Source organism: Tiliqua scincoides, chromosome 4 (genome assembly GCF_035046505.1).
Source record: "Tiliqua scincoides isolate rTilSci1 chromosome 4, rTilSci1.hap2, whole genome shotgun sequence".
Classification (NCBI taxonomy): Eukaryota; Metazoa; Chordata; class Lepidosauria; order Squamata; family Scincidae; genus Tiliqua; species Tiliqua scincoides.
Window position 1 is genome coordinate 24231173 of NC_089824.1, and position 14329 is coordinate 24245501.

A 14329-nucleotide genomic window follows, 5' to 3' on the forward strand; every position below is an offset into this window, starting at 1 on the left:
CTGCAGCATTTTTTTACATCTGTAGGCAGGTCAGGTTAAATGCCTGAAGCCTGGTCCAATGCTAGAGTGGTCCTAATTTATAAAAAGGGAGACCACACATGTCTATTCAATTATAGATCTATTAGTCTCTTATCCATCATTGGCAAGTTATATGCAAAACACCTACAAGCTACTCAATAATTGGATGCAGCAATTGGAGATACTTTGCCCAGAACAAGTGGGATTTAGATAGGTGAGATCTACTTTGGATCATGGTATTATCCTATAGAAAGTCTGATTCTAAATTATATGTGACCTTCGTGGATCTAAAAAGAGCTTTTGATTATGTGGATTGAGAAATATTGTGGGAGAAGCTTACTAACCTGAAGATCAACAAACACCTGTTATTCCGTATCAAGAAGTTGCATGTTGTAACAACTTGTCAAATCAAATGTTCCAGGACAGGGGAATTAACAGAATAGATTCCAACCAATAGGGGTGGGAAACAGTGTCATATATTAGTCCCTACTTTGTTTAACTCATTTTTGAATGATCTTGCCCCCTTTGATTAGAGTGGGGAGACACTGCCCGAAACTTGGGGCCACTTGCGTGTCAGCATTGTTTTAAGCTGATGATGCAGTGTTATCCTGTACACAGCAAGGCTTAAAGAGTTCGTTCACGTGTCTTGAATATTTAACAACCACTTGCAATTGAACTTTAGCAAACCTAAAATTCTTGTCTTTAAATCATGGAAACTATTCAATTGGAATTTTGATGGAATTGTCCAGGTAAACCATTTCAAATATTTAGGTATCCACTTTCAATTCAAACATTCTTGGGGTTTCCATTGCAGGATTGCCACAAATCTGGCTAGGTGTCCTGTGCAATCAATCATTAGGTTTTTTTTATAATAGGGGAAACAGATATGGCTGTGTTAAGAATTCTTAACACAAAGGTAATTCCACAGCTGCTATATAGCATCCCCTTATGGATGATAGGCACAGACTGTACCATGGAATAGATATAGCCATGGTTCTAAGAAACATTCTAGAACTGCTGAGCTGCATCCCTTATGGTGCTGTCTGTTTGGAGAGGGGCCAGTCCAGGGTGGAAATGGGAGCATGGCTGACGTCCATCAGGTACTGGTTGAAAATTCATAATTCTGACCAAGATAGCTTTTTACACCAGTTATTGTGTTAAACATGACTAATAAGTTGGTTCATACTGAGAAAAGTCATTCATCTCTATGGACTTCTTTGGATATATTGCAATCATTGCCTTTAGCAGAAGGATCAAATGTAGAATGTTAATGTTGAATTCCAAGAACTACAGAGCTCAGCAAATAAGAGCTGCACCCTTTAAATCTTATTATTCCAATCAATCATGGTCAGGTGGCTGCCTGTTTATACCATATACAACACCTCCATAAGTGCAGAGCTTACTCCCTGGTTTAATGTCATCCCATTAGTGGTTCTATAGGGAAGATTCCAGAGGATCCAGTATGACAAAAGATGCAGATCTTGTAAACTGGGGGGAACTGAGTCAATTTCACACATACTTTTATATTGCCCATTTTATTCTGATCTCTACTCTAAGTATTCAGGATCAATCCTGACAAAGACAAGGGGCTGATCAGATGTGGAAAAAATTCACTTTACTTGAAATGATACTGTGATTGGCTGCTTATATAGCTCATGTAGTTAAGCTGCACAGTAATTGTGTCTGTATCTTTATGACAGATTACTGTGTCAGCATTATTATACTTTTAACTTACTGTCTCTACTGCTATTGTTTGTCTGCTAATAAAGTTTTAATTTCTATCTATTTGTATTCAGAGTTTAAAAACCTCCCTTGTTATCATTTGCCACAAGTAGCACTAGTGTGAGCTAGATTTATTTGCATTTTAATCTGGACAAAAGGATTCACCAAATGGAGATAGGTCTCCTACATTTAGGTGAAGTCATTTGAAAAACAGCATATAAAAAAGGAACATCTACCCTAGATGGCAAACATGAGCACCTATTGTGCTCCAGGCCAATACAGCCAGATTTGGTTCAGCAGACACTCAGGAGTCTTCATTGGCTGATGAAAAAGCTCCTTGTCTGTCAGCACATGGAAACCAGGCTGTGCCAAATAAGTTGTTGCCTAGCAACAGGAAATCTTTCTAAACAGCAACCTGTGCTAAAGTGGTTGTTTCAAGAGAGGTGTGGGGCAGCAGGAGGGGCTGAGAAAGAGAGAAAGAAGAACAAAACAAGTCATGGAAAAGGAAAGGAAGAACAGTAAAACTGTTCTCTTCCAAGGAAATCATTGTTTCGGGGACCTCTCCAGAGCCAGTTTTCTCTGCAAATGGGTAGACTGGTAGCTTTTATGAAATAAGACACAAAGGAGAACATAGAAATCTCTACCAGTAAGAAGGGGCTTATTGTAAGGATAACACATGCCTACAAAGCACAAACAAAACCTTTTTTAGTTGCCAAGGGTATTTGAACAAGTTTAGAATGTTTTTGAGGTGCTGAATACAAAAATTGCATCTGTTTTGGCAGAGTGGCTCTCATTTTGGGGGTAGAGCATAACCACTTTATATGCTGATTCAAGCAGCTTCCTCAAGCAGCCATGGCATTGGTTTCCTCTTGAGGAAGCTGCTTGAATTAACAAATGGGGGTGCAGCTTAGCCACCTTAAACTAGTCAACTGGGTAAAACCAAAGCCATTTTTGAATTCAGCACCTCAAATATACCCAAGAATTGGCACTCCATAACCTCCTTCATTACACCCCTTCCATCTCAAAGCAGTTTCCTTCATCAAGCCTCTTGGATAACCTCCTTATATAATATTCCCTCCTCCCCCCCCCCCCAAAAAAAAACACCCTTAAGGCTCAATACACACAAATACATTACATATAAGAATGAGATCAAGGGTATTTTGGGATTAGTTTTTGTAAACATTTTTACATTGCATATGAAGCTGAACTTTGGGAATTAAACTTGATGGCACTAGAGAGTTATGGATACAGAAATAGTTTAATGCTTTATTTTCTGCTATTGCTGCCTGATAGCAAGATAAATGGTAACCGTTACATGTCCACCCAAGTATTGAGTTCATCTTAAGCAGTTAGGGATCCACTGCCTTAAGCCCCCCACTGCTCTGCCCACAAAGGAGTCCCTGGTCATCCAAAATGGTGGCACTTGACAAAATGAGAATGCGTGATTGCTGGACAGCCATAGGATATGCTCCTAACTTCAGGTCAATATGTATTTGCGATGGAGGTGATAATGGAAACCAAATAAACACTATGGATTAGTGTGGCAAACTTCAGGATAGCACCAAGGAGGACCACCTTCCCCTCTTGTGCTTCTTCTGTTCCTGAGACCACATCAAACCCAATAGGTTGCTGCCACCAGTAATGTGGGGTCAGGGTCACATTACCACCACTTCACACAGCTGGGAGTCTGTCCAGCAAGCCACCAAATCCCTTGAAGAGGAAGAATGGGGAGCTTCTTGACCTCCTTGCTTTGCTTCTTTCCCCTCATTCACACATTCCCATATAATCATATCCACACCAAAGCCTTTCCTAGATAGTGTGCACAGTTGAGCAAAGCAAAGTCAGGAGCCCAGTCACCTCTAGGAATCAAGGGCCCAATCCCATCCAACTTTCCAGCACCGCTGTAGCTGCAATGCAGCCCCATGGTAAGGGAACAAATGTTCCCATACCTTGAGGAGGCCTTTGTGACTGTCTCCCCAAAACAGGATGCAGCGTATACTCCATTGGCACAGTTGCACCAGCATTGGAAAATTGGATAGGATTGGGCCCTAAGGCTGCAATCATATCACACTTACCTGGGAGTAAGCCCCACTGATCTAATAGGACTTACTTCTGAGTAGACATGAATGTAATGCAAGTGTGCTACTCTTGAATGTGCTTTGGACTGTAAAGCACCAAGTAGATGCAATTTTGTTAAAACCAAAGAAATGGTTAATTGAGTATTAAAATGGAACTAGACAAATACATAGGAGGATGGATCCATTCAATGCTAAGAATCATGATGGCTATATGCCACTGAATACCATTTGCACAGGAACATTGCAGGTTGCCTCCTTGTACTATTTGGAGGTTTCTTGAAAGCATGTGGATTACCCCACTGTAGGAAAAGGATGGGAGACTAGAGATACCTTTGGACACTGTTGGATTTAGGGGAATGCCATACTATCTCTCCACCACCTCTTTTAGTTTGTTAAAGTTGTGTTTTTCCAAACTAACAGTAGTAGACAGGAGAGACTGACAGAGAAAATGGGGTTCCTAACATTGTTTCACCAGCTATATCACACTTGTTTCATTATTACTGCAAGTATTGCACAGATTCAAGCCACATGCAGGCCCTGGTAGAAGACTATGAGGTGAGCTCTACTTAAATTCTCTTTAATATTTCACCAAAACCTAATGTGAGTTTAGTGTAAAAACCTGCATTTCAAAGTGGCACAACAGTGCCCTCTAGTGCCTCACAAAGGTATGATAGTAATACAGGAGACCCAGAATTTTTAAAATTTCTATTATTTGAAAACACGAGGCCCCATATCCATGGTTTTACTTATCCATGGTCCACAGGGGCCCTTTCCAGGGGTGAGGGAAGCTCAGGGAGTTCCCCAGTATCCATGGTTTCACTTTTGCACACTCCTCCCTGCCATAATCAATCAGCTCATTAGCAACTCCTAATTCATTGGCAACATCCTGCCACAATGGGTACAGCAGCTTGTCACACCCTGGCAATCTGTCTCCCATACAGAGACATGACCACAGATTCTCCTGCTTAGCTCTTGAGGCAGTACCAGCAGCTCAACCATCAGACCAAACCTCCTGCTCTGATAGTACCTCCAATATCTGAAAGTATTTATAGTACAGCTTTGTCCTGTAGTTTTTCATACTCCAAATTTTTACAAGGTGAAAATACCACCAAAGGAATTTTCAGACTCACCTGCAAGGCTCCACCATGAAAACTGTTTACCTTAATATTGGGATATATAATCTTACCCCTTAAACAGGCTGTACAGCTTTTGGCTAATTTATATCAGAGTAAGACACGGAGAGGCAATACATTTGCACAGGTGCTTTTATTTTCTCCTGTGAATGTGTCCAGTGCTCAATTTACTGTAGATTTAAAACATCCAGAAAGCACAGACTGAATATCAATCTTCACATATCTTACATCACAAGTCAACAACAATGTTTACAGCTTTGTATCTACGAAACACAGTGAACAAAATGGCATAAGTGTTTTTTTCACTATCTTCCTTTGTAAACAAGGTTTTTCCACGGAGGATAGTTAATGGAATTGATGCAGACCACTGTACGAAAGAGGAATGACTTTTTTCTGTTTTTAAATAAATGCCTATTTATAAATACACTCTGATTCTCTCAATATACATTTACAGACCTGATCAATTAAAAGCAATACTTACACTTTTCTTTAAAAAGAAAATGCCAAGAGATGGACTGCTATGGGGATTATTCTCCTATGCAAAAAGGAAGAAGCAAGCACAGGTTTACAAGAGTTAGAAGCATCACTGTTCTTCAACCTTGTTTTTGCTTGAACACCAACACTGAGAGGATTGTCGGGTCAGAAATTCAAGCATCTACTTGAATTCAAGCAAGTTGCAGTCTATCTTGTAATACACATAAGGATAATATTCCTGCTGACTGAGGTTTAAACCTGGAATATCCATAGTTGCCTATAAAAAGATAAGATTTTATATAATTAATATAAATCTCTAGCATTTATTTTTCAAGTAGTCAAGGCTGTTTTTTTAAAAATGCACAATATTTACATCCAAAATTCAAATCAGAGCAACCAAATCCACACTTATGATGCATGAACAAAGATTTTTCCCACCCCCTAACCCTACTGTAGCTCCCAAGCAGCCATTCCTGAGGGTCAAGGGTCCCTTGGGAATAATATGGTATGCTGCACAAGAGACTGCAGGAGGGTCTAAGGGGTCCGCAATGGACCTCTTAGACTGGCTTGGGGAAAAGAGGAACAAACCACCAAAATTAATTCCTAAATGCATTTAGCTAGACATGCAGTCTAGTATTGTTGTCCCTGCACTTACTGGAGAGTACACGGGTGCGTCTTCAGCAAACCAGCATTAGATTTCAAGGCAGACCTGGCAGAACCAGGCATCCTTGTAGTTCCTTAAACTAAAAACCAAGGTTGATGATGTCATCAGGATACCTGAGTGGATCATACCTGGTGACTCCATCCCACTCCTTTATCAGACAGGTTGGGCTACCCAGTTGGTAGGTACATACTAATTTCACAGTAGGAGGTTCACCAGACACAGAAGGACCAAAATCACATCTAGCACACAGCTGTCTGGGAACAACATTTCCAAACAAAGGAGGATATCCCAGCAGCTTTTAGATTGCTGAACCAGCACAGAAGCCTCTGGGATTTTAGAAATATCCAAAATCAAAGAAGGGTGGAAAATATCAGGGCATTCGTCATAGCAGCATTTGGCTTCTACAAATTCTAGCTCAAAATATATCTGCTGAAACTATAAAGCAAATTTCAGGACTCATATTTGAAAATACGGATGCTAACTGGCACTTAGTTGATCTTGCACTATCCTGAATCTTCTACTGTAGGCTCTCCAAAGCTCCAACTGACACACAGTGGCACTCCTTATGACAGGGCTCTAGACCCCCTATGAACCCTATTTGAACTCAACCAAAACACAGAATCTTATGAGCCTTCCAGTCAGTACCATTTTCCAAACTGGAAGATGTGGCTGAAGGTAGATTGCTTCTACTTAGTGTCAGAAAACTGTCATGTCAAACTTGGGATAGTAACTGAACTTCATAAAGTTACTCACATCAATGATTGCTGCTGCACTGCTGTCAAGGTGCTTGTACAAGTCATACAGAACCTCTCTCAATCTCTTCATTGTTCTCTTGTTGGGTTGAAGGAGCATAGCCTGGAAGTTAACTGGCAAACCATACCTAGAAGTTCAAAGGATTTTTTTAAGCTTCTACAGAAGAATCTGCTCATTCTTCCCTCTTAAAATCTAAATTTTACAGGGAATGAAACTGATCTTAAAGGGCGTATATTTATTACTGCTTTCATAATATCTGAAAGGAATCATCTCTTTTATTAGGGATTTCCCAAATTTTTTTACAATAACCTTCCCCTCCTCCAGCTATCTCCATACATGTTTCAGAAAAGTAACATACTGGTTCATTCATCTTATTTTGTGTGTGTGTGTGTGGGGGGGGAGAGAATAAATTATTTTTTAATTTACTTTGTTCAGCTAATAATTGTTGTAATATTGAAAAACCTTTATTGGTGTTCAATGGCCTGAAGCTCTGGTGGCAGCAACAAGCAACTCCAATTTGAGAAAGAATCTAACTTTAGGGCTTTGGCAATGAACCCCTTTGGATCAGTCACTTTTTCATTCTCAGGCAGTGTTTCTCAAACTGTGGCTTGGGACCCACTAGGTGGGTTGCGAGGCAATTTCAATATTTTATTTTTAATGTATTAGACTTGATGTTACCATGGCATGTGACTGCATCTGGGAAAATATTACAGATCAGTACTTTTAACAGGCGACAATGTTGTTTTTAACAATCACAGTCAATGGGGCGTACTCCTGGATAGGAATGCAGCCTTGAGTTGTCAAAAGTTTTCCTGCTTGATGATGTCACTTCCAGCCATGACATCACTTCCAGATTAATGACATGACTTCTGGTGGGTCCTAATTGTCATTCTAAAAAATGGGTTCCGGTGCTAGTAAGTTTGAGAACCACTGTTCTAAGGTACAAGTGCAAACAAAAAATCATTGTCAAGGGATGGAAACACAACCAAGAAAGGGGCAGTTGCCATGCAGTTGCCAGGGTGGTGTAGTGATTTGGGAGGTGAACTTAGACCTGGAAGATCCAGGTTTGAATCCCCCCTCAGCCATGAAGCTTCCTGGCTGACCTTGGGCCAGTCACTTTCTCTCAGCCTCACCTACCTGACAGGGTTGTTGTGAGGACAAAAGGAGGGGAGCAGCTGCATACACCGCCCTGAGCTCTTTGACGGAACAGCAGTATAAAAATGTGAATATAAAAGCATACCACATGTACCTGTAACCACCAAAAGACATTTACTGCCAACCACTGCAGACACTCCAAGAAATATGACAGAGAAATCCATCCAAGTGGTTGGCACAATAATCTGATGCTTACTGCCTCACAAGAGAATGCAGGCAAACAATTTTTCACACATTTATCACACTTCAACATAAAAATAATGGTGTGGTACCCAATAATAGATAAATTCTATAGTGGCAGGCACTGAATAGTTACTTGCTATACATGTTATGTAATGTCTCCTCTGTATAAGAATTACTACAAAGGTGCAGAAAGCCTAGAAAGCTGTGGATGCGTTTCTACTGTTTATTCATTTCTAGGTATTTATATCCTATTGTTTGGTCACCCAAAAGGACCTCCAATGTATATTGACTTTGAAAGAGTAGTGGAGTAGTTTCTCCAGCAACATTCATAGATTCTTCAAGAGAACATTAGTCAAGTGTGCTGGGGAAAAAAAAAGAGCTACAATTCTTTAGTGTTGGCTTCACATGCCTCAAAATATGAATATTTAATATTAAAATGTCACTCACCAAGTTCTTTGTTTAATTTTAGTAAAATGTGATTTTATTATTTACATGGATTAGGCTGACAAAGTACTGCATTAAAATATATTAAAAAACCAGAGAACTCAGGCAATTGCACTCAAGAATACAGCTATCAGAGATCACTGGAGTACAGAGAACCCCTATGGTTCTTGAAAAGGATGGGTGAAAACTCACGTAGCTACATATACTCATTCATAAATACCTTAGAACAGATTCAACGAAGACTCTTAGTGCTTTCACATGAATCCATGCAATGAAAGCTTCACTGAAATTCACTTTCAGCCACCGGACAAGAGGACCCTGCAATTGGACAGAAAAGCAATCAGCCAATTTAAGCAGCAAGAAGCTTTCTGCTATATTAAAATGGGTTTTGTGCAAGGCAATGTTGCTTTACAGAACAGGCCAGAATATGTCAAGATGAGAGTTAGTCACCAAAATGATTTGTTAGAGAAACAAAGCTTTAAAATTCTTCAGACAAGTGTAAATATAGAAATGCAACAAATTACATTGGCAAGAAATTTTGTTTTGTTAACACAAGTTCTTTGGAGACATAGGCAAGGCTCCAGCAAGGAAGTAATATACAGCGTACTAAGAACCATGGGGCTTCATGGAAACTGTAGCAACCATGCAGAAGTCTTCAAGGTTTTCAATAGGGAATAACTGCACATTCAGGGCTGTCCACAGGAGTTGTATAGCCCAATTGAAATTTTTTGCATGGCCCCAGATTCACAGCCAAGGTCTGTAGAATCTGATATAAATAAAATTTATTATCAACTTCATCTCTCTATGGTAGGATGGAAAGTGACAAAAATTTGAGCTTAAAATGTGCAAGTGAGTTAAGGGACCAAATGGATCCAAGCACATTTAATTAAAAATTGCATATATGTAACCCTACATATGTATAGTAAACAAAATGTATAGATTATATTTGAAAAGTAAATAGTTACAAAACCACTTTTTAACAATTCAGAAGAATTATTAAAATCATTGCTGTTCTCCATAAAACCTGCAATGTGGTGTTAGGTTGTCTGCTGCAAAGTGTTGTGCGTATCTGACAAGATAGAGTATATTACTCTAGTGTGGGGGCCCCTTAGACGTGCAGTCCAATTGGGAGCAATTGCTCCAATTGGCTGAAAGCCAGCCCTGAGCATATCAAACACCTTTTCTGTTGGGGGGGGAGGGGAGGTGTGAAGGTGGCGTTGTGACAAAACCAGACCCCACTCCTTAATGACTGTGTAATCGCTTTATTGCCTTGAGGGTGATCGAATGGCCATAAACCACTATGGTCACTTGGCACCCCCATGGGTCTGTCCAAGTCCAGTTGCCAAATAGCTCTTAAACCACAGAGCTTCCAGTTCTGGTAGCCAGGCCAAATTTGGGGAACCCTCCCCTGAGTCGTACTCCAGCCTATACCCCCTTGGGCTCAGCTTGAATGGTGGAGCAGACCCCCACTACTGGGTCTCCAGGGTCTACCCCAGACACACTGGATTGTCTTCCACAACCAGCACCTCCGACCTCTCCAGTCCCAATAATCCAGTCAGTTGTAATAAGTAGGATTTATTGAATAAATGTCTAAAGAATAGTTATACAGACAGCACTGCATCAGTCAAGGTTTAGGAATTTAGAAAAGAGCACACCAATACAATACAACACCCAGCACTAATAAAACAACAACAACTAACTCCTAACTCTAACTCACCAAAGTCTTAGCTTTCCAAAGTCCAATCTAACCCATCTTGCTGCAGCCAAGTTGGGTCACCCTCGTCAGGATGGTCAAGGATCTCAGGCCCCCTCAGCCAGAGGCAAAGCTAGAACAAAGGAAACTCTTCTCCCTCACCTTTATAGGTCACCTGACCCATCCACCAATCAGAACTCGGTTCCAGCCGAACATTCTAGGGGTGGACGTGTCACAAGCCTTCTCACTCATGGTGGAATCCCCCCTCCCAACCTGAGACGTTCACAGCTAAACCCTGTTGTTAATCAAGTTGGCCTTGAAGCCCACTTGGTACAATATCTGAGGGCCCTGTGAAGCAGCCTCCTCCACAGTTCTCCCAGACCTGGTATGCACTAATTAAAAGTTGGTTACAGCTGGGGCCTGGCACTTGGGCCTAACAGCATGGCTACAAGCAGAAACTTCCTTTACTCAGATGTTACCTGGTCACTGATTTCCCCTTTTTGTCACAGGGGTGATCTGTGTCATACAGGCCACAGCTGTTGAAAATCTAAGGTGCCTCCCATATTTCAACAGCAAATAAACTTGGCTTTTAGGAGAAAGCACAGTTCAAGCTGTAGGATATGATAACCACCAACACAAGTTTCATACCACCAAAGGCTGTTTTGTTCCCTCTACAGTTAGCTCAATTATTTCTTGTATCTCAAGATATCAGATACTTCCCTCAGTGGTCCTTTTGCTTATTTACAAACTCGAAAAGCAAGGACAGGCAAAGAAAAACTATGTGGTTCCCTGAAGACTTCTTTAGTTTTGAAAAGAACAGTTTGCTTTTAACTTACAAACTGCTTCTTCTTGTCAGTAGACAGCCTATTCATTTCTTCTTTGTCTGCCTTCATCTCTTCTTCATTATACTGAAAGTCACGGACCATAAACCTGCATTCAGAAAGGACAGAGAATTGTAGGGTGCTGCATAACTACTATTCTGTAGACAAACAACTGAAGGGCCACTTACTTGTTTTCCCTGGCTTTGTGTCTGAACTCATCCACTGCCTTCCTGAACAAGGTGACATTACAGAGATAACTATCCTGGTCCTCTGAAAGAACACTGTTAAAAAAATATACAAGAAAGCAGACTGAAAACAAAGGAACCGACATGCTGCAATAAAAACTGTAGCCTGCAATTCAAAACCAGCAAGATCATCTTAGCAGCTTGTGCACAGCTGAACTACAACACAATACAGTGGTAGGTTTACAGAAAATATACCTCTATTAGAATGGAGTAATTGTAGCTCACCTTTGCCATCCTTAGCAGGAGAAGTTCTCAGGTCACATTTCACAAAGGATGCCCTTCATAGCAAAGCTAGCTGCCCTAAATCTGATGAGGGTAATTTAAATGTTCTGTCAGAAAGGGATTCTAAGCTAATCTCAATTTGCAACACTATAAAGGATTTTCAGTAGTTTCACTTACTAAGCAAGTAAAAAGTAGATGAGATGGTTATAAGAGATCAATACTAGATATTTATTATAAGTACACAGATATTGTAGAAAGCAATCTAGCCTAGCTGCTCTAGGATTAAAGCATCTTCAAATGAACTAGCGTCTAGACAAAGGGAGAAAGGTTAAAATAGGAGTGTCTGTCTTGGGTCTCTAACCAATCATCAACACCCCTGTCTGAACTACACTCAGTGAGTCAGAGATGCATGTTCCTGAAATGTTCTTATGTATCCTACCATCTCAAAAAAAAGTGCTAAACTCCAAGAGAGCAGGGTACAGTTCCCAAGCAAATGAGCCCTACTTTGGATATGTGTTCGTGCACAATTCCACCTAAATGGCCAGTATTCTCCTATGGCTTGTTGATAGCCTTTCTGTCCTGTTCTGTCTCTGCTCATTTTTTTCCGTTTCTTTCCACATTATTCTAAAACTAAGCTTCAGTGAATTCCGCGAGTCTTACTTCAGAGTAAACATGCTTTGGATCAAGCTATTCATCTGTATGGCTTTGGTTTGAGCCAGCCGTCTATCCATCCTCTCCCCAATTTTCTTACTTATCTATATCTCTCTGGGAATAAGTACCACTAGGCTCCACAGGGTTTTCTTCAGAGTAATCATGTCTATCTCACTGCAAGGCTGCAAAACACATTGTGTTTCTGTGGCTTAGCTCTGCTTGCTCTCACAAATCTCATCTTTTCCCTTCCCTCCAAGTACTTAAAATAGATCAAGCCACTCACTATGAAAACCAAGCCCTGTCAGACTCATGGCAGGAAATGCTAAATTAAATTGCAGTTAGTGGTTATAGTAATCCTCTATCACTTTAACCTAGGGTCCTCAAACTGACCACTGTTGTGACACTTTCCATGCTGCAGATGTGAACCTCAGCACCTGGAAGCTAGTGGTGATGACACTGGGTACAAAAACATGATGTCATCACTGGCACTTACATCCAGGTTGCAAGATGACAAAGTGACCCTGAAAATGCTAGTAAGAGGCTCAGAGCATGCAGGCTTTTTCTGCAGTGAAAACTTTGTACAACTCTGCCAGCTGAGCTGAGCCTCTGCCCCATGGTCTTCAGTATCATGCTGTGGTCTTGTTGCTAAGCAGCTCAGGTGGTGAGCATTCCATGCTGCCCTGAGTATTCGCCACACCACCTCACAGAGCCAATGACTTTAACCCTTACAATCTCCCTACAAAATGGGTTGGTTTGCCCCCTCAGATTTTGCTTTTTAAGTAACTTTTGAAACTCTGCACACTGCCAAGGAATTATCTACATTCAGGGAGCTCCCCTGTTGTCTATGGTTGGGTTCATTTTTGTAACAAACCCAATGGCACCATTCTAGTGATCTGCATTACAGGACTAGATTAAAAATGATTTAGCTTACTTGCTGGATCGTGGGACTATCATATCTGTCAAAGTTTCATACTGCTTAACCCAGTCATTGTAATTCATCCTATAAAAAGAAAAGTTACAGTTCAGTGTCATAACAAAACTTGGAGGGGCACCAGGTTATTTTCACTACTGCTAAGATTAGCATATTCAATCAAAACAGCCACCTTGTGTATGCCCAAGGCTTTTCCATGTGTCATGGTGTCATTTCTTTCATCAGTTTGAAGTGCTGTTTTGAAAGGTCCCCGACTTTCAGAAGTAGATTTTCAAGGGGTGGAGATGGTGGGGAAGAGGTACACAAGAGGTTGCTTCAATATTTGGGAGGCCTGAAAACCCTGGCATGCATACAGAATACTGCACAGAGATCTTTGGTCTGTGGCCTGACATACCCAGTTCAGTGAAACAGCTTATGCAGTGGGATACTTCAAGAATCCTTCTCCTTGTAAAACTTTGGCTTATGTTTGCAGCTTAAGTAAGGTAGCTGTTCCTTTTGATAAAGGGGATCTGTCACTGCTGAGACAGTTCAACTTGAATACTCCTTCTGATCTATCCAAGCCATTGCAATTTTTCTACTTTGGTGTTACTGCTCATGAAAACGCTTCTGATTTTCAGAGAAAAGGATGTTTCTCTCTTGAAGTCTGAACTTCCAATTTTTTGCATTTCTAAGGCAGCACTCCTATCCACACTAAATGCCAAAGTACTCAGAATTTAACTCCTATAAAACACACACAGGATTGTGCTATAGTCTATTAAACTCCAATACTAAGTATCTTCTGGAAAGGCTTTGCTATTTTTGCTGCCAATTAGCAACCAAAATAAAGCTTTATAAAGATAAAGCAGGCCAGAGGTGCATTTTAATTTCTATATCTGTATCATTTTTATATTAACATATACAGAATACCAAACTAACAGCTGTTACCAATGGGAGCCCTAAGGAAGGGCAGAATAGAACCTGAATTATGTGGAATATAAACAAAATCTAAACAAGAAGATAAACTCAATGTCATGTGTTTTGTTTCTGCTCCACATCCTTAGTGACATGAAACATCATTTTCCTTAAAGGAACGAAATTTTTAAGCACAAAATTCCAACCTGAGACAATTTTTACATTAACAGCTTTCAAAGAGTTCTGAACTC

The 14329-nt window shown here is 40.5% G+C and overlaps 1 protein-coding gene across 1 annotated transcript in view; it reads right to left on the bottom strand.

Moving 5' to 3' along the window:
- Positions 1–5069: 5069 nt before the first annotated feature.
- Positions 5070–14329, bottom strand: part of ATP6V1C1 (ATPase H+ transporting V1 subunit C1) — a 35045-nt gene continuing 25785 nt past the window's right edge. Inside the window, exons 8-13 of the mRNA XM_066623870.1 lie at positions 13188–13256; positions 11327–11419; positions 11154–11247; positions 8845–8942; positions 6843–6969; positions 5070–5702 (exon numbers count right to left, since the gene is read on the bottom strand). Coding sequence (XP_066479967.1) covers positions 5607–5702; positions 6843–6969; positions 8845–8942; positions 11154–11247; positions 11327–11419; positions 13188–13256 — 577 coding nt within the window. The 3' untranslated portion in view covers positions 5070–5606. The remainder of the gene's footprint in view (positions 5703–6842; positions 6970–8844; positions 8943–11153; positions 11248–11326; positions 11420–13187; positions 13257–14329) is intronic.